The sequence below is a fragment of the Psammomys obesus genome, unplaced genomic scaffold, assembly GCF_907164565.1.
Source record: "Psammomys obesus unplaced genomic scaffold, mPsaObe1.curated_primary_1811, whole genome shotgun sequence".
Classification (NCBI taxonomy): Eukaryota; Metazoa; Chordata; class Mammalia; order Rodentia; family Muridae; genus Psammomys; species Psammomys obesus.
This window is the reverse complement of record NW_026596079.1, coordinates 672,065-693,864: the sequence shown is the minus strand read 5'-3', so window position 1 is coordinate 693,864 and position 21,800 is coordinate 672,065. Positions and strand designations below refer to the sequence as shown.

Sequence of the window (21,800 nt, the reverse complement as noted above, 5' to 3'; positions counted from 1 at the left end):
ATCTCCAGAGGCTGCTCCATGTGTGGGTTGAGCAACAGAGCCAGGACACCTTGCCGATTTAAGGGCAGCGGCTTCACAGGCTCTGTGCCCCTCAGGAGGCAGGGCTCTGCCACACGGTCAGGAGGGTGGGCTCAGCGCAGCTGCGCATAGCAGGAAGCTTAAACAGGTCTTTATTTGTCCAGGGCCGTGCAGGAGGGACAGCAGAACAGCTTTGAACGCATGGACTGCGGCCCACCAGTTGGCACAACCGCTATGGGTGTGCCCGCCAGGATTTTATGCAGCTCTGCTTGTTGTCTTCATGGTCATCCCTCATAATACACGGGTTCTATGTACCCTCACTGGGCAGTGTCATTGGCACCTAAAATATTAGTGTGTGATCTTTTTCAAGCATTGCTGCTGGAGCAGACGATTCAACCACCACCCTTGGAAAGAACCTAGAGATGGAGACTCTTGGTAAAGTTGGGATGTTTTGTTAGTGGCCTTGATGTAGAAAATCTTAGGAGACAATTTGTAGTTTAGAAAGGCACTGTCTTGATAGTTGAGCTAGGGACTTTTTGAGGTTAGGGAACAAGAATGGCAGCCTGATTAGCACTGGCTAAAGCTGATGATTAATTTCTTGTACCCATTTTTGCCCTTGGCTTCCTGACATAATTTTTTTCTTTCTTTTTTTTTTTCACTTTTTATTTATATATTTTTTCAGAGTTATTTTTCAAGTATTATTTTTATTTTTATTACAGTTTATTCACTTTGTATCTCCCCTGTACCTCCCTCCCTCCTCCCCTCCCAATCCCACCCTCCCTTCCTGATATAATTTAATAAAAAAATTGTTAATGAGTAGATGTGCACCATGAGGATTTAAAGTAGAAATGACTGTTTTTTAAATATAAGTTTAGATTTGCGATTCTTTTAAGATTATTAAGTTACTTTTTAAGATAAATAATAAAATAACCGATTCTTTTTTTATAACTGCAAATTGCACCTGCCAGTAAAGAGAAACAGGCTGAGAAAATAACCTTACTGCCTTACATTTTGTTACACTGTAACAAATTTCTTAGTTACCAATGTAGGTGGATTCTTGAGAATAATTTGTTTTGTTTTGAGACAGGGCTTCTCTGTGTCGACCTGGTTGTCCTGGACTCCCTTTATAGACCAGGATGGCCTCGAACTCACAGAGCTCTGCCTACCTCTGCCTCCTGAGTGCAAGTGCTGGGATTTGAGGCATGTGCCACCGTGCCCAGCTACAGAAGAATGTTTTCACCTGTAATACTTAGAAGCACTTGATCTTATGAGGGTATTGGGGAACATGTTTTTTTCCCCACATATACTCACTGTAACCATTCATTCAAAGAAAAAGAGAATGAAACCACATTGTAAATGTCTGTTAAGTTGTTGGAGCATTCCTCCATCCACCCAGTGTGTGAGTGTGTGTGTGTATATATGTAAAGTGGTTGCAGCTTGCTTCACCCACCGAGTGCGTGTGGGTGTGTGGCTGCGTTCCCTCGTCACCGACCCCGCATCCCCTCCTTGGATCCCTGAACACGCTGTTGGAGCTGTCTCTGATATTTATTGGGGGGGGGGGGGGGCGATTTCCTGACAATATAGACATCTAGGACAGGTGTAGATACTGGCGAGCTGAGGCGCTGCACCTCCGTCAGTCGATGAGGCTCAGGCATGCAGGAAGCGGTTAAAGGCATTGTAAGCCGACTCCAGATCGAAGAGCATCTGGCGGACCTGGGAGTCATCCAGCTCATCAGAGGCCGACATCCCGCTCAGGGTCTGCAGCCTGGGGGCACGGGCACAGGTATGGATGAGCAGCAGGGCTCTGATGTCACCACAGGGCGCTGTCTGCCCGGGAAGGCCACTCACCATTGGTTGACTGTTTGGCGGCCCTCGAAGTCTGGAGGCAGGTGGCTCATTCGATGCATGGTCTCCATGAGCTCCCGTAGGTCTGGCTGAATCTGCAGACACAAGTGCCAGGCTGAGACCTGACCTAACTTGCTGTGCTGCCCTCCAGCCAGGCCAGGACTCCCTGCCCAACCCCCGCACCTCGTCCATGGCGCGGATCTCCAGGCGAAGCTTGTCCATGACTGTAATGAAGAGCTGGGGGGAGCATGTGCATTAGGCAACTCCTACTCAGTTGGGGTGTGGAGACCCTTTGCAGCTCATAGATCAGTCACAAGGGCCAGGCCCCCACCCATTTTTCCTCCCCCACACCCTATACTAGGGGTTTTCTTCCTGCCTGGGAGGCTACAATGAAGACCTGCCTGGGTTGACCTTCTGGGCCTATGGACATTTGGGATCACAACTGTGAGAGTAATGTGGGGATCTGGGGTGCACTCCTACATAACCCCTTCAAGCCAGGGCCCTGCCACAGTAGATCCTGTATATGGTCCCTTCACAGTAGGGAACTCAGTCAGGTGGGGCTTCAGCGCTATGGATGCTTCTCACCCTCACTTACAGCTGAGGTGACTTCCCCAGGGTACTGCTTAGCTCCAGAAACCCCAGGAATAACACTTTTATGACTGACCCAGGCTGGTAGTCCCTTCCCCTTAATCCCCACAGGGCCCTCCCAGGAGCTGTGGGGCACACCGAGACTACGTCCGCGATGCAGCGGTTCAGATTGCCCTTGTCATCCTTGATGGTGATGGGCCGGTCTTCTTTGATCCTCTCCATAGCAAGTGGACAGTCCAGCTGAGTAGAACAGACAAGGGTACTGGGCATCACAGGGCCTCCAGGAGGCCAGGGTCTCACCACATCCCACCACAACTTTCCTGCAGGATGGAGGGAAGGATTGGCTTCACTCACTCTGAACTTTCGGCAAAATTCATCAATGGAGCTGATCTCTGAGCCTTGGACCTGTCGGAAGGCAGCTTTGTACTGGACCAGGAGCCTGGAGCAGGCTGCAGTGTACCTGGGGGGAGGGCGGCGGGTGCTGCTGGAGAATGAGAACAGTCTACGGTGGCTCATTGTGCTTTCCCTCAGCTAGTCTAGAGACAGCAGCTTTCACGGCAGGCTGGGAGGGCCAAAGGCTTCCTACTGGGTCTGTATATGAAGAGAGCTCTGGACAAGAGCAGGGAGGTATGACAAAAATGTAACTACCACAGAGAATCAGTGTGGGCCGCCCCTGGAACTCAGAACAAGAGCCCACAGGTCTACTCTGTTTGCCCTAGACCAAGGTGTCAGACCTCCATTACCACCTGGCAGCTCCTGGTCCATCAAATTGGCATGTCGTCTCTGGATAAGGCACCAGCATCCATGCTGGGAACCTAGACTGGACAGTGATACTTTAGACTACGCTGCCCCAGACTCCAGTTCACCTTCTAAAGCCAGAACCATACCCACCCTTACAAAACGCCCCTGGGTGACATGGCCCTGAAACGAGTAGCGACCAGGAGCATCCCGCCTCCCCCATAGCTTGGGCTCCAGACCTACATTTGTGCTGCCTACTGAACCCTCAAGCTTCATGGAAGGGAGAAACATGCTTCTGAGGATTGGTGGCCATCAACACCTGAAACCACAGGCTTGCTCACTCATTGGGGGTGACACAGTCCTTGATGTATGCCTTCTCCAGCGCCTGCATAGTCTTCACCACCGCAAACAGCTCCGCCATGTTGTCATACCTGAGGCAAAGCCATCCATCAGGCCACAGTTCCAAGGGAGGGCAGCCAACTGCTGCTCTGCACCCACGGCAGAATTCAGCCCACCTCTCACTCCAACCCTCAGCAAAGATCTCTCCCCATGCCCCTCCCTCCCCAACCACTGGGGCGGTTGTGGGTTTGGCAGACTGCCGGGCCTGCCATGGAGGTGGGATGAGGGCATGTGCGTGTGTGCTGGTGGCAGCTTAGACACTTGACTTACTTTTCCCGCTCCCGAGCATTCTTGTACAACTTTACTTCCTGTGGGAAGAGCGGGCAAGTCAGTCAGCATGACTGGTTGGTTATAGAACCAGTGACAGCCACATGGCGGTGACAGTGGCCAAGGCCAGATAAGCATCTACTACTTACCTCGTACAGCTCCGGCTTGTTTCCAGGGGCTGCAACAGAGCAGGGAGGAGCTGACAAGCAGTCACAAGATGACCCCAGAGCAGGCCCACTTCAGTTACTTCCCAAGAGGATATCTCCCATGCCATGTCCCAAAGAACGCAGGGGAGCTACAGAGTCGGGGCTCTGGTCTCACTTCCTACCAGTATTGCCCCTAAGAGGCTACAAATTGCTGGGTTTAACTCTCCACCTCCGCCAACATGACCATATTTTGTTTACTGCACCATGACATGATAACAAATAGAAGTCTGTTTCATACTTCACAAGCTAGGGTTGGAGACCCAGAGATGCTCAAGATGCTCTGCAGTTTATTATCTCTACTCAGCAGGGTATTGATGGGCCCTCAGGATCCTGCCACAAACAGCTCTGTCCCTAATCACTCCCCAAGGACTGAGAATATGGGATGGAGGTAGCAGTTTTGTCATTTCCCAACAGCCCCGGTAGCAGGGAAAGCCTGGGCCCCTCCACTTCTTCCCACTTTAGGCCACACTCACCTCCAATACCAGGAGTAGCCGGGATCCCGTGAAACATCCTGCAGGCCCTGGAAGCTACAGCAGAGACCTGGGGAGTAGAGCCAGCGCTAACTCAGGGGGCCCCTTAAGAACCGTGCTCCGGGGATCAGAGCACTGTGACCAGCTTTCTGGCTATCTACAGGAACAACATGGGATGCCAAACGGCTGCCGTGGGGAAGTCAGGCTTTAAGGATGAACACTGAGAGGGTGCAAGCTTGGAAGCTTGGTTAAGGCAGGGAAGAGAAGCTGATAGAAGTTCCGGGGTGGCACACTGTTGCAACATCTTTCAATGGAAATGAATTTAAAAGAACTAGGTGTCTAGGGCCGAGGGGAAGTGAGGCGAAAGTGTGGCGGTGGGCTTTCCTCTAATTCTGTGGGAGCTACTGCAGGAATGAATAAAGGCAAGCTTGGTGGTCGATGCGGTCTAGAAATGGTGGAGGCAGGGCCCAGGTTAAGTCCTGTCTAATAAGGAAGTTGGGGTCACTGGCTTAGCCAGTCAGACACGCCTCAGGATTTGAAATGGGCTGAAAAGAAAACAAAAGTTCAAGGAAGGTAGACAAACCGAGATGGTAGTGGCCTGATGAGGAGCCTGAGATGCTGAGGTCGCAGGAGCTAGGAACAGCCGGCGGGGTCGCAAGAGAAAGGTGGGTACCCACACAGCACGGGGAACCTGAGCTGTGAACAGTAAAGCCGCCTGACAGCGCCCACTGCCTACAGAGACACTGACCGCGAGGCAAGGGCCGCTGAGCCCCAAAGGAGACAGGACCGGGACATCTAGCCCAAAGGGTTTCTGTAAGGAGGGACCTGGCCACGGCCGCTGCGTACCTGGGTGTTTCTGTCCCGGAGATGGCGACAGAAGCTCGGTGCTCGCTTTTTCCGCCTGCGCCTGCTGGGAAACCCGATCGGCAGCTCGGCGCTCACTCTCCCACCTTAAGCCTACGCGAAGAGCAAGCCCAATCCGTCGGTCGGCGCTCGCCCTCTTTGCCTGAGCTTGCGCTCTTGGGCAGCCCCGCCTGTCAAGGCTTTTAAGTCTCACATCGCCCACCCCTTTCTCAGAGAGACACATAAAACAGACAGCAGCTCACTTTATTAAGTTAATTATTTATTGATTTGGGCAGAAACGACAGGGCCAGGGTCAGAGGCATTTAAAGAAGAGCTTGGGACCTTGGTCCAGTGTGCACGCACCCGCCGGCAGTCTCCGGAGGGCGTCTCGGTCCTTTGGGCTCAGGTATTTGCTGCACAACTGCAGCTCCTGCAGCTGCGCGAGGATCTTGTCCCAGAGGTCAGGCTTCAGGGGCCCCTGAATGGAGCAGCCTGTGTGGTGACAGGGGAAGGTAGGTTTAACTTGCACATCCACAGGAGGCATATTGCTCACGTCGCATCCACATTTTAGCTTGTGGGGTCATAGAATGCACTCAATAAGGGGCGCGGTGGCACACGCCTGTAATCCCAGCACTCAAGAGAGGCAGAGGCAGGAGTATCTCTGTGAGTTTGAGGCCAGCCTACAAAGCAAGTCCAGGCCAGCCAAGGCTACACAGAGAAAATCTGTCTCGAAACAAACAAAGGTCTCAGCAGGTCTTTGCATATCTGTAATATTGTGGGCCCAAGGATCTCTGGAGGCTACTGAATGCCAGGACTTGGTCATCAGGCTAGCCTGGGGTTTCAAGGAACTGGATGAAAGGGCACAGATGCCAGAAGTATCGATGTGTAGGAAGGAAGGGGTGTAGCCTTTAGAATGAACCCAGGGGCTTCCCTGTGCTCAACCTTTATCCTCCAAGGGCACAGCCTACCATCCTCAAATCTCGGCTGGGTAAGGCAATCCCAGGCCAGACCACCAGGTACACCTCTAAGGGGGAGATCGCCTTGATGGTGCAGATCAAACTACCTTACTAGTAGGTACTGTGTGAGTAATCCCTCCTGCCAGGAAGGAAGGGAGAGAGCGAGCCCCTTGGTGGAGCTTGCATTGCCCTGATTCTGGCTACTTTCCTGATAAGGATGAAGAAATAAGGCTTCCAGTAAGGGACAGTGATTTGCTACTCTCTTGACCCAGAAAACCCTATAAAATCATGCAAACCAAGAGGTCCAAATCATGGCAGGCCTGGTGGCACCTACCTTTAATCCCAGTACTCTCAGGTAAAGACCAGCCTTTACAGAGAGAGTTCCAGATCAGCCAGGACTACATAGAGAAACCCTGCCTTAAAACAACCAACCAACCAATCCCCTCTCCCCCCACAAAAAAAAGAGGTTGAATCTTGTTCATTTTAAGAACATCTGTGAAATATGCCTAGGCTGTCAAGTGTATGTTTGTGTAGCTGAAAAATGCCACTTTAAACAAGCAATGTGTGCTGTTCTGGAGGTCTAATGGTGGAGCTGGATGATGTCTTTGCCAGGCCAAACAGTGAAGTTGGACACTGTCAGTGGCCCTCCGAAGAGTACCACTTTTTGTTGAATTTATGGGTTTAGATGTAGATTCTCTAGTCACAAAGCAGTTAAGATGCTCTACTGAACTTTACAGAGTCCATAGTGGACAGGAGCTCCCTCTGCCTCAACGAGATGGTTCTCACCAAAAAGATAAACTGTTCCTAGCTAGCAGAGGAGGCTGAACAGAAGAAAAGATATCCCAGAAAAACAAACAAAACTGAAGAAATAACTGGGCAGTGATGGCCCACACCTTTAAACCAAGTATTTGGGAGGCAGAGGCAGGTGGATCTCTTGTGAGTTCAGGGCCAGCCTGGTCTACAGAGTTCCAGGACAGCCAGAGCTATACAGAGAAACCTTGTCTCAAAAAATAAACAAACCAACCTTGAAGAAACAAAAACTTGTAACACTAGAGTAAATTCAGAGTAAAATAAAGCAAATCTTCTTGTTGATTTGAGACAGGTTCTCTTTATGTAGCCCTATCTGTTGGTAGACCAGGCTGGGCTCAAACTCAGAGATCCTGTTGCTTCTGCCTCCTAAATCCTGGAATTAATGGCATGTACCACTACATCTGGCATAAAGTAAGTAAACCTTTATAAAATATTGTCCTTAAAAATAAATGCAAATAAAAGTTTTTAAAAGGAATGAAGAAATATACCTGTGGAAAAGGTCCTTAATGCTTTTTTTGGGGGGGGGAGGGGAGAAGGGTGTCAGGTTTTGAGACAGGTTTTCTCTGTGTTAGCAGAGCCTTGGCTGTCCTGGACTTGCTCTGTAGGCCAGGCTGGCCTGGAACTTAGAGATCTGCCTGCTTCTTCCTCCTGAGTGTTGGGATTAAAGGCATGAGCCACCATGCCTGGCCTTAATGCTTTTTATTTTCATTAAAAATTTTGTTTCTGGGGCTCAGAGATGGCTCAGAGGTTAAGAACACTGGCTGTTCTTCCAAAGGTCCTGAGTTCAATTCCCAGCAACCACATGGTGGCTCACAACCATCTATAATGAGATCTGGTGCACAGACAGAATGATGTATAAAGAGTAAATAAAATCTTAAAAAAAATGTTTGTTTCTAAGCTGAGCATGGTGGCGTGTACCTTTAATCCCAGCACTCAGGGAGGCAGAGGCAGGCAGATCTCTTTGAGTTTGAAAACAATCTGGTCTACAAGGCTAGTCCAGGACAGCCAAGGGTACACAGAGGTGTCCTGTCTTGAAAGACCAAACAAAAATAAAAACAAATGTGTTAGCCAGGTGGTGGTGGTGCATACCTTTAATCCCTGCACTCTGGAGGCGTGTGTGTGTGTGTGTGTGTGTGAGAGAGAGAGAGAGAGAGAGAGAGAGAGAGAGAGAGAAGAGAGAAAGAGAATCTTGAATTTGAGGCCAGCCTGGCCTACAAAGCAAGTTTCAGGACAGTCAGGGCTACACAGAGGAACCCTGTCTTGAAAAACCAAAATATAAATAAATGAATTCATTAAATATTTAAAAATGTTTTTTATGTGTGCTGATGTTTTATTTGCATGTCCATCTGTGTACCGTGTGAAATCAGGCTGCCTGCAGAGGTCAGAAGGCAGTTTCAAATCCCTTACTTAGGACTGCAGTTATGGAGGCTGTGACCTACCACGTGGGAGCAGAGCACTAAGCACAGAAGTGAGGTCTCTGAGGAGTAGCTCTTAACTGCTGACCACCCCCCTCCAGCCACTCCTTTGCTTTGTTTCAAGAGAGCTTTGCTATGTACCTCAGGCCATGTTTGAGGGAGTCTGCCTTAGCCTTCTTAGTGCTGGATTATAGGTCTGAGCCATACTTGGTTCCTTCCCGCCCAACAACCAGGAAGAACAACCAGACAGAGGCAACCTCTCCCTAGCCCCCCCATTACATCACAAGCTGCCTTTCACCAGGACAGCCTCGTAGAGCCTGGCTGGTGGCAGTGACTGTCCTTTCCTCTGGCAGGTCCCTGGAAAGTAAGGCCTGAGTTAGGTGAGGCAATAGCAGGAGTCATTGTCACTCCCAGCCCTTACCTGACAGGCCAAGGAAGCTGAGGCCTTGGGGACGCTCTTGGAGGGCAGACATGAGCTCCTCCAGACTGTCACAGCTGACCTCAGGGTTGGCAGACAGGTCCAGAGAGACAAGTGAGGGGCAGCAAGGGAGACACCTAGAGTAACACTGGAAGTGAACGGATGAGTTTCCGGGGAAAGCCCTAGCTTTCTTACTAGGGAAGGCTGAGCCAGACAGACCCACAGCTCTGGGAGCCGGTGGCCAAGCCTAGCAGAAGCTGCTCCTGCTTGACACAGGCAGGACCTCTAAGCCCCAGACAGAGGCCAGACTGCAAGGGCCAGCTCTGGACAACTCCTGACACTGCCTTGAAAGACGGCCAAGGCTCTGGGAGCGTGCTGGAGGAAGTGGTGGAGGGGATGCTTTACCAAGGAAAATAAAGGATAGATTAGAGAGAAAAGTTCAAACTGAACAACAGAGGCATGGTAAGAAACTTCAGGAGGGTATAAGTGTGCCTGCCAGAGCCATCTCCTCTGGTCCTGGGCTGTGTTCTTGTCAGGTTCCCTCACAGGACAGACAGTGGCTGGCGGATGGTATGTTACCTGCTCAGTTCTCTCACAGCCTTGTCACTCAGGTAGTTTGCAGACAGGGTTAGGTGGGCCAGAGCACAGCCTTCCTAGACGTAAGAACAGGGCAAAAGGCCATGCCTTGGTGGGCATCCATCAGCCTTCTTCCCAGCAAAGATCCACCCACAAGAAAGCCGTTTAGAGATAAGACAGGAAACACCTCTCTTCCGGGCTATAGGTTATAGACACCTTGTGGAAACCAACAGGGGTCCTGGCGCGTCCCTAAGATCTTGGCTGCAGTAACCACCACCCCGCTCCCAGGAGTCCATGCTTGTTCTTCCCAACCCCTAGCCCTTTCCTTAGACTCTGCACAATGCAGCAGGGTTTCAGCTGTAGGACGTTGGGGTTTTGGCCTCCGGACCTTTATATTCTGGTTTGGCAGTCCCCTCCACATCTCATACCTTAGTCAAGTATTTGACAATAGGCTCTATGAGACCCAAGTTGCTTTTGCTGGCTGTCACTGAGCTAAGCTCCAAACGTAGGAGGGCACATGCAGGTAAGCACTGCAGCACCCTTGCCAGGGCAGGGCCGCCGAGCGTGTTGTAAGACAAGGACAAGGTCCTCAGGTGCTCAGCATCTGTGCAGCGGAAGCACTCCTGTCAACCCCTGCCCCTCCCACTTGGCCCTTTCCCCACCCTAGAGTTCTGACCCCGGAAGCTTCACGAATCCTTTAGGGAAACTGTTACCGCTGAATTTTGTTGAGAAATTGAAAAGTAAAGGCTCTTGTCCAGTCTCCTGAGCCCAGCTTTTCCCATTCTACATTCTTGGCTGCTGGGGATGAGCTGGGCTAGGACGTTTGTGAATGGAGGTCAGGGCAGTGCTCTGACAATTGGCACCTAAGCCAAGGCCCCTCCTTGCTGGGCTCCACTGGGTGGCCCCAGTTCTCAGCCCTCTGTACTGGGCTATGTCACTAAACCAGGGGTGCTTACAATGAAATTGCCTCAGGAGAGCAGAAAGCTTAAAGCAGAGGTATACAGAAACTTTGAGGGCAGACATGGCTTCGCTGAGACTCTACTAGTGATGTGTGGGGGTTAGGATGAGTCCTTACAACAGCCAAAGCTGGTCAAGAACCAATTTCTGCTGGATCCCCACTGTTAGAAGCGAGGTCCTGATGTCCTGGGACCCTTCTGCTCAAAGTCCTGATTCTCTCAACCCTTGGCCCAAGGAATACACTCAACTGATCATCTTACCTTGGAAGGCACCAGCCAGAGCAACCTGGTAGCTCAGGAAGAAGCTGGGGCTGAAGCCACAGGCCTGTAGGCGTAGGGTACTGAGCATGGGACAGGACCGCAGAAGGGAGGCCAGAGCCTGACCGCAGCCATCTCCTAGTGGATTCATGCTTAAGTCCAGTTCCTCCAAGTTCTAGAGAAGAGATGGGTTGGGCACTGAGCTCACAGACTCCCCACAGCGAGTCTGGTCTCTGCATGGGCCCTGCTCTCCCAGCTGCAGCAGCCACCAGTGAACGGCTCAATAGGAATACTGATGCCATGTGGTTGTTGGCCCACTGTACCTCGGGTCTTTACCTGTAAAGCAGTCTGGCTCGAGGAGCCTTCAACAAGCTGGCGCAGACCTTCCTGGCCCAAGTGATTAGAAGAGAGATCAAGGAGGACCAGGTTAGGCGTGGTGGCCAGGGTCGCCAGCAGCTCAGCAGCACATGAATCACCCAGCCGGTTCCCGGAAAGGCGCAACTCCCGGAGTGTTGTGTGTAACTTGAGGGCCCGCAGCAGGGGGGTGAGCTGGGCTTGGCACAAGGCCAGGGAACAGGCACTAAACGAAGAGCTTGAACTCTGGTGCTCCACGGCCTGCAGTACTTGCTGGTGCTCCCCTGAGAAGAGAGATGTAGGGCTACCAGCCAGAGCTCAACACCCGCCCTCTAGATACTGCAGGCAAAGCAAACAGCCCAGGAGGTAATGCCCATTCCTGTAGGCTGTGGATTTAGTAGCATGCAAGGAGTGTTCATACAAATCTAGGGGTAGGGTGACCTCTGACCTTCTTCAGTCACACATCTTCTAGTCTCTGAAACAAGCTTCCTGGTGCCCTCCATCCCCTCTAGACCCCTCCCTGCACTTTACCTGTGGCTTAGGAACTCATTCCAATTTCAGAACTGTCTGCTCTTACCTATCACCCCCATGTGTGAATTTAACAGGCATTTAACGCTTGGAGGAGAGTTGGGTTTCCTCAGACATATGTATAGGCAGGGTAGATGGGGTCTATATGCCCAGCTCCTCTTGCCTAGGCCTCTATTCTAAGGCAGGGCCAGCTCACCTTGCCCCAGGCTCTGGCAGGCCCTGCGGTAGCGGTCGGTCAGTGGGGGAAGGTCCCATGAAGTTACTTCAGCCAACACCTAGAGTGTACATCTGGTGAGTTGCCCTGTAGCGCCCAGCAACAGGGGTAGCCTGTGCCCGTAGCCCTGGCCCCGCTGCCCACCTCATCATTACTCTGCAGCACATGGGGGATGGGGTCCTGGGGGGCCAGCAGTGCTCTGTCCTTCCGCAGGGTGAGCCTTGGAAGTAGCCCACAGGTTTGGTAGTAGCGCTGGGCAGCTTGCTCTGCTAACCAGGCCACAGAACAGACATCACTGCTGTAGAGAATAGCATGCTGAGCTCAGATGTACTGCGGTCCTGCTATGGTGCTTATTATCTCCAGCTCATTCACCCGCCGCTTTCCACCCCTTCTCTGAATAACTAGCCTTCCCCCCCCCCTTCTTTTTGTTTTTTGAGATAGGGTTTTCCTGTGTAACAGAGCATTGGCTGTCCTGGACTCGCTTTGTAGACCAGGCTGGCCTTGAGCTCACAGAGATCCGCCTGCCTCTGCCTCCCGAGTGCTGTGATTAAAGGCAGACTATCTGCTCTTCTAGCCATTTCTAAGGTCCACAGAACTTTCCTAAGCTGCGCTGAGGATCCCCGCTTGGGCCTGTGCAGGGCTCCCTGGGGCTCAAGGGAGTAGGATGCCAAATCAAAGGGAGTCCTTCTCACACATCCTAACCGGACACTCACACAAGGGCGCTGTGTACCTGACTACTACTGATGGCCCAGGCAGAGCTGCGTGACAGACAGACAGAAGGACAGGGGAGCACACATGCCTTACCCGTGCAGGACAGGGATGAGGAAAAGGTTATCCTGAATTTGAACTCGAACCCGGAAGGGAGGGGGCTGGCCCAGAGGCTAGGAGGTAAGCACAGAGGAAGGGGACAGTCAGAAGACCAGGTTTTCCACCCACACCTGTCCCACACTGAAAAGACAGCGCTTGTGCACCCACCAGAGGCTGGCCTGCTGAGCAATTTTCCTTGCTGGGCCCCGAGGTCCTAGGCACGCTGGGGTTCTCCGGAGGCTCAGCAGTCAGGCTGCCATTTCCTGCTTTAGTCCGTGTGCACCAACCATCAAGACGTGTCGTGCGGCTCTGCCTGGCAAGAGTCTGGGGCCTGACAGGGTATCGTTCGTAGTCTGACCTCGAGGTACTGGGCCTGCTGCTGCAGGTCAGAGGTGTGTCTAACTCCAGCCAGTCCCCAGCCAGGTATTCCTCCTCGGGAATGAGCGCTGCCTTGGGGGCAGGGACTTCACCTGAGCCTCGAGGCAGGCTAGGCACCGAGCGACGGCTCTGGGCGCTCCCCACGCCTCGGATGGCTGCTTGGTAAGCGGCCCGGCAAGCATTTGATGTGGCTGTCTCTCTACTTTTGGATGGCTCAGGCATCTGGGCTTTATCCTGCTGTGCTGTAGCAGAGGGTCTCAGTCTTTTCTGAGATGATCTGCAGGAAACAGTGTTGTCTTCCTCCCCTGAGCTGCTACTGCTGCTGGCTGGCCTATGCCTGCTCCTTCGAGGTCTCGACACCGCAGACAGAGTTTTCTCCACAAAGACCTTGGCAGGAGCTGAGGAAGCCCCTGGAGGTCTAGGGGTACACGTGGAGGATTCTGGGCAGGGGCTTGAGGGAGGAGAGGTCTCGGGATCAAATAGATGGCTACTTGGAATGGTCTGGAGGGCAGGGGAGCTGCAGGGGGCTGGGGAAGAGAGAATAAACCATGAGACAGGATGGCAACCTTTAGGGCTAGAGGCAAGGAGAGATAGAGGAGGCCCCGTCTACCTTGGCCTGAAGAGGCCATCTGGAGCCTCCTCTCCATGGATGCTGCCTTCTGTCTCGTCTCAAGGTCAAGGTCCTTCAAGTACAGCTTCACCCACTGCTGCAGTGTCTCCAGTGGGCTGAGGCCCTGTGTGACACTCAGCTGAGCAGGACAACAACAGACTCCATCACATGCCCTCCCCGGTCCATGCCCTTGCTCCTCACCTTCTTGGTACGGAGAGTTACAGACGCCCCTCGCTCAATGAGCAGTTCAGCTACCTCAAAGTGGCCACAATTGAGGGCGTCATGCAGGGGGGTGATGCCGTCGCAACCCTGGCCACCTGGGTCATCCACTGCAGCTCCGTGGTCCAGCAGGAAGCGCACGATCTCTAGGGGAAGGGTAGGGTGGGGGAGGGGCACGGGCACATGAACTCGGCTCCCAGCACCGCGCTCACTTGCCTCCTGACTCACGACATGTCCACCATATGCTTGGTCTGACCCTACTTACCAAGATGCCCATAGTTGCACGCTTCATGTAGAGGTGTCCAGCCACAGTAGTCTCGGGGATTCAGGGGATGGCCCTGGCACCAAGGACAGAGGATGGGTCCTAGCCCTGGTCCCAGCAGAGATCTGTGGCTTGATGGCTAGGGACCTGTCCCAGAGCCCAGAGTGGGCCTCAAAGGTCTACTCGTTTGTATAGCCCCTCTTGAGGTGTTCCCAAGGAAAATAAGGATGTGCCCTGGCCCTCCTGGTGCCTTGCTGGCTGCACTAGCATAGTAGACTCCTAGCCCATGTGCCATCCTGTGCCATGGTACAAACAGTGCCTGGCTACAGGGCTTGGAACAAAAGGGAGGATGCCAGAGACCGCAGTCTGTTGGCCATTTCCATCCTGGCTTGGCCAGCCCATTCACCCACAACAGGACTGCCAGACAGGCACTCGGCACCTCATCTATTTTCAAAAACAAGCGATGAAGGAGATACTGCCTCAGCCCACAGCTCCCTGAGGAAGCAAGGGCTCAATGATCTCTAGGGATTTTGGCCTACCTGCCTCACGAGGTCCTGGACACGGCGCAGTTGGCCTTCGATGCAAGCTCGGTGCAGCAGGGTCTCTCCCATGTCATTACGCCGGTTCCACTGTAGACACAGTTGCCCCGATGTGGGGCAGAAGTGTGAGGGGAGGTGTTAGTGGGTTCGGTGCTGCTGGACAACAGGAAGGGGTAGGGCACGTCGTCCTCACCTTGTTTACCTTCCGCCGGCCCACACAGCCCCGAAGCTCCTCATCTTCCTCCAGCTGCTGAGACAGGCTGTCATCATCATCCTCTAGAAGAGTAAATCCACTGACCCTGAGCCTATGGCACACCATCTCCCCTGATACTCTAGTGCAGAGCAGCCACAGGCGGGAAGGAAGAACTCGGGTCTGTGAGCTCTGTGGTCAGGTGAAGCAAAGCTGGCTCCCAGGTCAACCCAGCTCCACCAACAGCCCTGCTTCTACTTATTTATTTATTTACGTGTTTTTTTTTTTTTTTTTTTTTCCAAGAAGGCTTTCTCTGGCTGTCCTGGAGCTCGCTCTATAGACCAAGCTGGCCTCAAACTCAGAGATCCGCCAGCCTCTGCCTCCTAAGTGCTGGGATTAAAGGCCTGTGTCACCACCCCTGGCTAGCCCACTTCTATCTCAGCACTCCATTCTACACAGGGGCTGAAGAAAGGGAGATGCCCTTCTGCCTCATCACCAGAGGAATTGCCCATTCCGCTCCTGTCCATTATGTGCTGGCCTGCATACCCAGAGCCTGCCCTACAAATCAGTCTCCATTACAAACTTTCTCCCTGCGGAAGCACCATGCCAGGGTGTGTCACCTGCTCACCCTGCTGCCTTGTGTGGTACCGGCCTCGTGGCCTCTCCCATTTTACTAGTAATTCTTGCCAGATGTTGTTCAGTAGGCCTTCAGCCCCCTCCTGGCTCTTTCTATAACTCTTTTCTTCTCTTCCCTTTCTTGCAGCTGTGGCTATCTGCTGAAGGACCCTCCCTAAAGCTGAAAGCCTTGGTCCTCTCTTCTTGCTCATGACACCTAAAATACCAATATTCAACCTGCCTCATCCTCTAAGACATGGCCCAATTTCCCAGGTACTAAAAGCCCCATCCCTGTGAGTTCGCACTCAAAGTAGAGGCTTTTGTAGGAATCGAATCCACAAACCTTACAGTTGGGTCTCGTCTGAGGGCTAGAAACCAGCCCTCAGCTCCATAGCCTCCTGCCTGCTTTGCCCCACATAGCCAAGGTACTCTTATTCCTAGCCCTGTACCACCAGATCCCTCTCCACACTGGCTTGACTTCCAGGAACATGCTGCAGCCGCTGGATCGCTGCCAATGCTGCTGGACAGTCTCATGTAAGAGGCCAGCACAGCGTGGGTCCCCAACCACCGCCTACCACCCACAAGGCCATGCATGACACACCAGCTCACCTCCCCTGGATGCGTGCCTCTAACAGGACCATCCTCCTAGGCTTTGACGCCAAGCACTGATTTCCAGGGGCGGTGGTCTGACAAAACCCTTCCTGTCTGATGCCCATTCTGCCTTTGATCAGTTATTTCTGCGGAGACCTTCTGATTACCATGTCCCGTGTCCCCATGGATGCTGCCAGCCTCCTCCATTCAATTCCACAGAGGCACTGGTTGCCCTCCCTAACGACAGCTATGTCACCCCCTTGGGTCCTCAGCAGGCTCCATAAATACACATCTCCAATACACAGCCGCCCATCCCAGCCATCATCTCAGAAGAACAGAACCGAACCGGGCTGAAAAGGCAAGTGTAGCCGGCCCAGCACACAAGGCGGCATTGGTCCTCACCGCTCTCTGAGAGCTCCAGTTCACTGGTCTCCAGGGCCTCGCTGGCTTCTATTTCCTCTTCCTCCTCCTCCTCTTCCTCCGTGTCTTTTGCTGTACTCAGTTCCTGTAGTCTCCTTTGGGTACCAGGAGCCTCTTGGGGTTGCAACTTTAGTTGCACAGTATAGAGGTGTTGCAAGATCTGCCGCTGGGAAGCAGAGACGTCCAGTTCAGGCACAAGCGGGACCACAAAGAGCAATTAATGCAAGGAAAGCTAGGTTGAGGCAGAAGTCTAACTTCAAGGCCAGCTTGGGCAGTTAGCGAGACCCTGTCTCAAAAATAAAAATACATAAAGGGCTGGGGAACTATATATACACGTCATGAGTAAGATCTTAAGTTCAAAAGCCAGGAAAGAAGAAAGCTCGATTTATTTGGGGATCCAATGTTGTTGGGATGGGCTCTCATACTTGCAGCTGGAACCGCTGGGCCTGTTGGGCACAGCTAAAAGCCTTCTGGAAGCAAGGAGCTAGCAGCTCATACGCATCGCCAGCTTCCTCACGGGACAGCGCAATGTTGAACCAAGTCTTAGCTTCCTGAAGCAGAGAAGGAAACACAAGGTTGGTGGCTGCCTACCACACCCAGCTGACAGACCATAATAGTCCTTGGAAGGACCAGCCTTTCCAGGGGAAGCATCCACTCGCACCCACCACTGGAGAACCACCCACCACTGGAGAACGATGGGCTCAAGGTAGAGTCACAAACACACACACACAGGAAAAGGATATGTTACCTCCAGGGCATTGCCCTTGCGAAGCCTCAGTTCTTCTTCATAGTGGTAAACAGCCTTTCGGTGATCCTTCATGTCTCCCAGTGTGGTGGCCAGGGATACATGGATGACAGCCAACTCAAGATCTGGCCTGTGTAGCAGCTCAGCGAAGTGCAGCTAGGGGGCCGGAATAGCAAGGCTCAGGCCTACTTTGTACACTGCTGGCCCTTCCCTCCTACCCCGTTGGGGGGGGGGCACTCACCTGCTTCAGGTAAGCCTCAGAGGCCTTGGGAAAGTCACCCGCCTTGGAGAAAAGGTCTCCCAACTGTTCACAGACAGCCATGGCACGGTGAGGATCACTGCCCTCGGCCTCTTCCAGCTGCTGCTGCAGCTGAATCACTGCCAATACTGCTGGGAAAAGTCTCACGTGAGGGGGTAACACAGCATGGGACCTCACCCACAGCCTACCACCCACCAGCCATAGTCCCTTAAGCAGGAGCCTGAGAACAGGGGAGGGAGCGCCTCCATGTGACTACGCGTAAAAGGGGGTAGGTGGGGGAACTGACCACTTGGGACTTTTGAAAATTAAAAGACACAAGTATGCTTAGCATACTAGAACAGTACTTGGTCTGAAGATCTGGACACAGCTGACGTCACTGTCAGTTCCTGGGTCACAGTATGCTACCTGTGCTCCCATTTGCCAACGTTGCTTTGTGACAACAGCCCAGTCATACCTTCCAAGGCCCTAGATGCACTGTGTCCCAGACTTGGTCAAATGTAAGGGTCATCAGCTGACAGAAATCTACCCTTCCTGTCAGAGGCCCATACGTAAGCTGCCACTTCCCCAAGAATATAAGCTTGGATCTCTCAGGCTGGGAGAGCAGAGCCTGTCTCCCAACCCTGGCGCTCTAAGTTCCAGGCCCTCATGTAGCCTCACCATACTTGAGGCTCTGACAGACAGCCACTCTCTGGTCAGGCTTCTGGGAGCCTAACCTATAGGCCTTCTTCAGGGCTCGCTTGGCAGCCAGAAAGTCCCCCAGATCTTGGAGCACCTGAAAAGATGGGGGTGGGGGGATGAGGCCTGAAAACTCACTTAGGCCCAGGCCCAAGCAGTTGACGAAAGGGGAGATACCTGGGACAGCAGCACGCAGCATTCACTCTCCATGAATCTCATCTTCATGGCATGTGCACACTCCCGGGCCCCCTCCAGGCAGCGCATGGCCTGAGAGTGCTGTCCTCCGCGCCAGTGGATGGCACCCAGGTTGTATTGGGCACGGAACAGATCTTCAGAGAGATGGTTCTGCCTGTGGAGGATGAGGTACCAGGAGCTCAGAGTGCCCAGTGTCTACTGGCTGGAACATCGGACGATGAAATACCCATGATGCTACGGATGTTCAACCAGTTATGGCTATTGACACCACACAGATCCCAGCCTAAACCTGCTTCTCCTCAGCCTGAAGCATAGATGTGAATGAAAAAATAAACTACTTGGGGCTGGAGAGATGGCTCAGTGGTTAAGACTGCTCTTCTAGAGGAGATGGGCTCAATTCCCAGCACCCACGTGGCAGCTCACAACTGTTTGCAACTCTAAGATTTGACACTCTCACAGAGACTTACATGTGGGCAAAACACCAATAATTTAAAAAAAAATGAACAACTTAGATAAGCTGCCCTCTTGGAAGGATCCCAGGGGACAACCCACTCCCTCTTGGGGACAGGGATGGTGTCTCCTCACTCAGCAAGAAAGATGCTCTTTTTGAAGTAGTTGTTACACAGGGCTGTCTGCTGAAGACTCTCAAAGGTGAGGCCCAGGTTGAGGTAGAGTCGAGTCCTCATCTCACTCAGTTCTCGCTGCGTCAGCGTCCCTGAAAGAGAATGGGGTTTTCAGGTGCTCCCATCCTATCTCTTACTGAGGGAACCAGGAGTCTGCTGCAGATAAAGTATACAGAGAAGGAGCAGATGCCCAACAGGTTCAAGTTGGTGAGTGGCACAGGCCTTGAAAAGGGAGGGCCAAGAAAGCAGAATAAGGGGAGAATCCAGGGAAAAGGGCACCTACCCTCTAGTTTCTCATCCACAATGGCCAAGCTCTTCTCAAAGGCAGCCTGTGCCTGCAGCAAGGCATCTCTTGAGTGGCAGTGATCATATACCTCTAGATGGGTGCGGCCAATGGTGGCCCAGGCTCTCTGCAGCTCGATGTGGTTGGAGAGGGACCCAGCCAAGTCCAGGTAGAGATGCTGGTGCTAGTGTGGAAAGAAAACACCTTTGAAGTGATCCTGCTTCAAGTAAACCGGGCCGCCTGGTACCAGGGGAAGACACTCAAGAGAACCTTCCGTTCCCCACATTTTGACAGAGTTGGCTACACACATTTCTGTGCCAAGGACTGTCTGCTCTGCCTTGCAACAAGCCAGTGTTGTCATGCCAGATCACTAAGAGCTTCCTGCTCCCGATAGCAGTGGGTCCTGATTCTTCCTCTTTCCACAGGACAAAAAGCCATAGTTCCTTAGTAGTTTTGGTTGTCACAAACCCATTCAAGCCTACAAGTACCGACCAAGAACCAGGCAGCACCCGAGGTAGGCCTAAGGGTGTGGCTGCCTGTCCTGTCAGCTGTTGGGGACACTCCTTTGCACACTGGCCCTCTCTCCTCCACACGTAGGTCCAATAAGTGAAGGCTCTGTACCTTCAGAGCAGCAGGGTAATTCTCCATCTCGGCCAACCGCTCTCCGATCTTGCGGTGAGCCACAGCGCAGCCTAGGGTGTCCTGGACGCTCTCTAGCAGATGTAGCTCCTGCTTGTGCTCCTCCAAAGCTTCCATGAAGCGGCCTGTCCGAATTGGGGAGTAGGGTGCTCAAGGTGGGCCGTCACCCAGCCAGTCCCCTGCCGCCCAGCCAGCCCTCTCACCGCTCAGGCTCACCGTGGCTAGCCAGCAGCTCCCCCAGCTGGTGGCAGTAGACCGCCTCCTCGCGCAGCTGCCCATACCTCTGGGCCCTGGCCTTGGCCTTGCCTAGCTCTGCCGGAGGAGAGAATCAGGGCTAACCCGGGACCCGACCCACTCCCTGCGCTCCCGATACGCATGCCCCCAAAATACTCACGGCGAAGCTCCTGTTCCAGGGTCATAGTCACACAGCCACCTCCGCCGCGAAAATCTGCACTTCCCGCGCTTCAGTGAGACCACGCCCATTTCCCTTGCTACACCCACCAACACGCACGGCCTAACTCCGCCCCTTCGGTAGACTCAGCGCGCTAGAGCTTGATGGAAGCAATAATTCTCCCAAGGACTCCTGGGAACTGTAGTCCGACCGGCTCAAGCCTGGCGCAATGAGGGAGCAGAACTTCTGTAGGATGGGATCCGAGCCTTCAAGGCCCCTGGCAGACAGTGCCCTGGATTGCAGCCAACATGTGGCCGCTGGCTGGGGCACTGACCCTGCTATTCTGGAGTCTACCTGTTTGTTTGTTTGTTTGTTTGTTTGTTTTTTAAAGATTTATTAGGTGGTGAGCTGGGCAGTGGTGGCTCCGGCTTTTAATCTCAGCACTCAGTAGGCAGAGGCAGGCAGATCTCTGCGAGTTCAAAGCCAGCCTGAGCTACAGAGCGAGTTCCAGGACAGCCAATGGTACATAGAGAGACACAACCCTCCAATGTATTTTATTTTATGTACGTGTTTTACCTACATGTATGTATGTGCACCTCCCTCGTGTCTGGTGCCGGAAGAGGTCTTAAGAGGGCTCTTGGGACATGAGTTACGGTATGAGTCACAGTATGTGTGCTTCGAACTGAACTTGGGTCCTGTGAAAGAGCAGTATATGCTCTTAACAACCAGGCCAACTTTCGGGCTCACGTCCTGACTTTTTTAAAATTACAGGTGATCTATAATGTTACACCCACTTCTTCTAGAAATTAAAGCACATATCACCTATTTACATTTGTAAAAACATTTTTTTTTAAATACAGGTGATCTCTGTGTAGTCCTGTCTGGACTCAGAGATCCCCCTGCTTCTGCCTCCTGCATGCTGGGCCTTTGGGCCTGGACCACCACACCTACTATGCTAATAAGTTTTACCTTTGAATTTTTTAATTATTATTTTATGTGTATGGGTATTTTTCCTGCGTGCCTGTGTACCATTTGTGTACCTAGTGCCCATGGAAACCAGAAGGCATCCCCTTGACCTGGTAGTAGAGGGGCCTGAAAAGATGGCTCAGTAGTAAAGAGCACTGGTTGCTCTTCCAGGGGACCTGGGTTCAATTCAGCACCCACAGGACCAGCACCCACATGGCAGCACAGAACTGTCTGTAACTCCAGTTCCAGGGCATCTGACACCCTCCCAAATACATGCATGCGGGCTTAACACCAATGCACATAAAAAAAAAAATAAATAAATGAAAAAGAAAAAGAAAGAACTGGTGGAACAGACAGTTGTGAACCACCATGTGGGTGTTGAAAATCAAACCAGGGTTTTCTTCAAGAAAACTCTAGCCAGTACTCTGAACTACTGAGTCAGCTCTGCAGCCCCTATTCTTGTAACTTTTAAAAAGTAATGCAATAGCTGGGCACGGTGGCGTGTAATCTCAGCACTCAGGGAGGCAGAGGCAA

The 21,800-nt window shown here is 52.6% G+C and overlaps 2 protein-coding genes and 1 long non-coding RNA gene across 4 annotated transcripts in view; 1 reads left to right on the top strand and 2 right to left on the bottom strand.

The window, feature by feature from the left end:
• The window catches only part of LOC129690646 (uncharacterized), a 5,562-nt gene extending 4,185 nt beyond the window's left edge, over window positions 1-1,377 (top strand). Inside the window, exon 2 of the long non-coding RNA XR_008722346.1 lies at window positions 183-1,377. This is a non-coding gene — a long non-coding RNA (uncharacterized LOC129690646). The remainder of the gene's footprint in view (window positions 1-182) is intronic.
• A 167-nt stretch (window positions 1,378-1,544) lies between these two features.
• Vps28 (VPS28 subunit of ESCRT-I) lies at window positions 1,545-5,471 on the bottom strand. Of its 2 annotated transcripts, XM_055626406.1 has the most exons (11): window positions 5,378-5,469; window positions 5,115-5,227; window positions 4,535-4,601; window positions 4,005-4,033; window positions 3,859-3,896; window positions 3,531-3,620; window positions 2,806-2,911; window positions 2,590-2,691; window positions 2,047-2,100; window positions 1,867-1,958; window positions 1,545-1,783 (listed from the first exon to the last, which is right to left on the bottom strand). In XM_055626406.1, the coding sequence occupies exons 3-11, from the start codon at window positions 4,569-4,571 to the stop codon at window positions 1,666-1,668; spliced, it is 666 nt and encodes a 221-aa protein (XP_055482381.1). In that variant the 5' UTR covers window positions 4,572-4,601; window positions 5,115-5,227; window positions 5,378-5,469; the 3' UTR covers window positions 1,545-1,665. The 2 variants fall into 2 exon arrangements, with proteins under 2 accessions (XP_055482381.1, XP_055482380.1); XM_055626405.1 differs by lacking the exon at window positions 5,115-5,227 and having other exon boundaries at window positions 5,378-5,471.
• Window positions 5,472-5,626: 155 nt separating this feature from the next.
• Tonsl (tonsoku like, DNA repair protein) lies at window positions 5,627-20,328 on the bottom strand. The gene is made up of 26 exons (XM_055626641.1): window positions 20,304-20,328; window positions 20,126-20,221; window positions 19,892-20,034; window positions 19,271-19,454; window positions 18,950-19,079; window positions 18,347-18,518; window positions 18,152-18,266; window positions 17,477-17,622; window positions 17,239-17,391; window positions 16,916-17,041; window positions 16,473-16,656; window positions 14,868-14,950; window positions 14,675-14,764; window positions 14,139-14,211; window positions 13,856-14,019; window positions 13,655-13,778; window positions 12,835-13,571; window positions 12,664-12,740; window positions 12,004-12,154; window positions 11,842-11,920; window positions 11,100-11,401; window positions 10,767-10,938; window positions 9,978-10,153; window positions 9,553-9,626; window positions 8,977-9,110; window positions 5,627-5,866 (listed from the first exon to the last, which is right to left on the bottom strand). Exons 1-26 carry the CDS (start codon window positions 20,326-20,328, stop codon window positions 5,688-5,690), a joined length of 4,089 nt encoding a protein of 1,362 aa, XP_055482616.1. The 3' UTR covers window positions 5,627-5,687.
• Between the last annotated feature and the right edge of the window lie 1,472 nt (window positions 20,329-21,800).

Excerpts from the sequence above, each read along its gene's own strand:
- Tonsl (XM_055626641.1), bottom strand. The coding sequence starts at position 20,328 with ATGACCCTGGAACAGGAGCTTCGCC. Across the intron at positions 19,080-19,270 it reads TGTGGATGAGAAACTAGAGG|GGACGCTGACGCAGCGAGAA; the intron begins GTAGGTGCCCTT and ends ATTCTCTTTCAG. Across the intron at positions 17,392-17,476 it reads CTGAGGCTTACCTGAAGCAG|CTGCACTTCGCTGAGCTGCT; the intron begins GTGAGTGCCCCC and ends CCGGCCCCCTAG.
- Vps28 (XM_055626405.1), bottom strand. The coding sequence starts at position 4,571 with ATGTTTCACGGGATCCCGGCTACTCCTGGTATTGGAG. Across the intron at positions 4,034-4,534 it reads GGCTACTCCTGGTATTGGAG|CCCCTGGAAACAAGCCGGAG; the intron begins GTGAGTGTGGCC and ends GCTCTGTTGCAG. Across the intron at positions 1,784-1,866 it reads CGCCAAACAGTCAACCAATG|GCTGCAGACCCTGAGCGGGA; the intron begins GTGAGTGGCCTT and ends CCGTGCCCCCAG.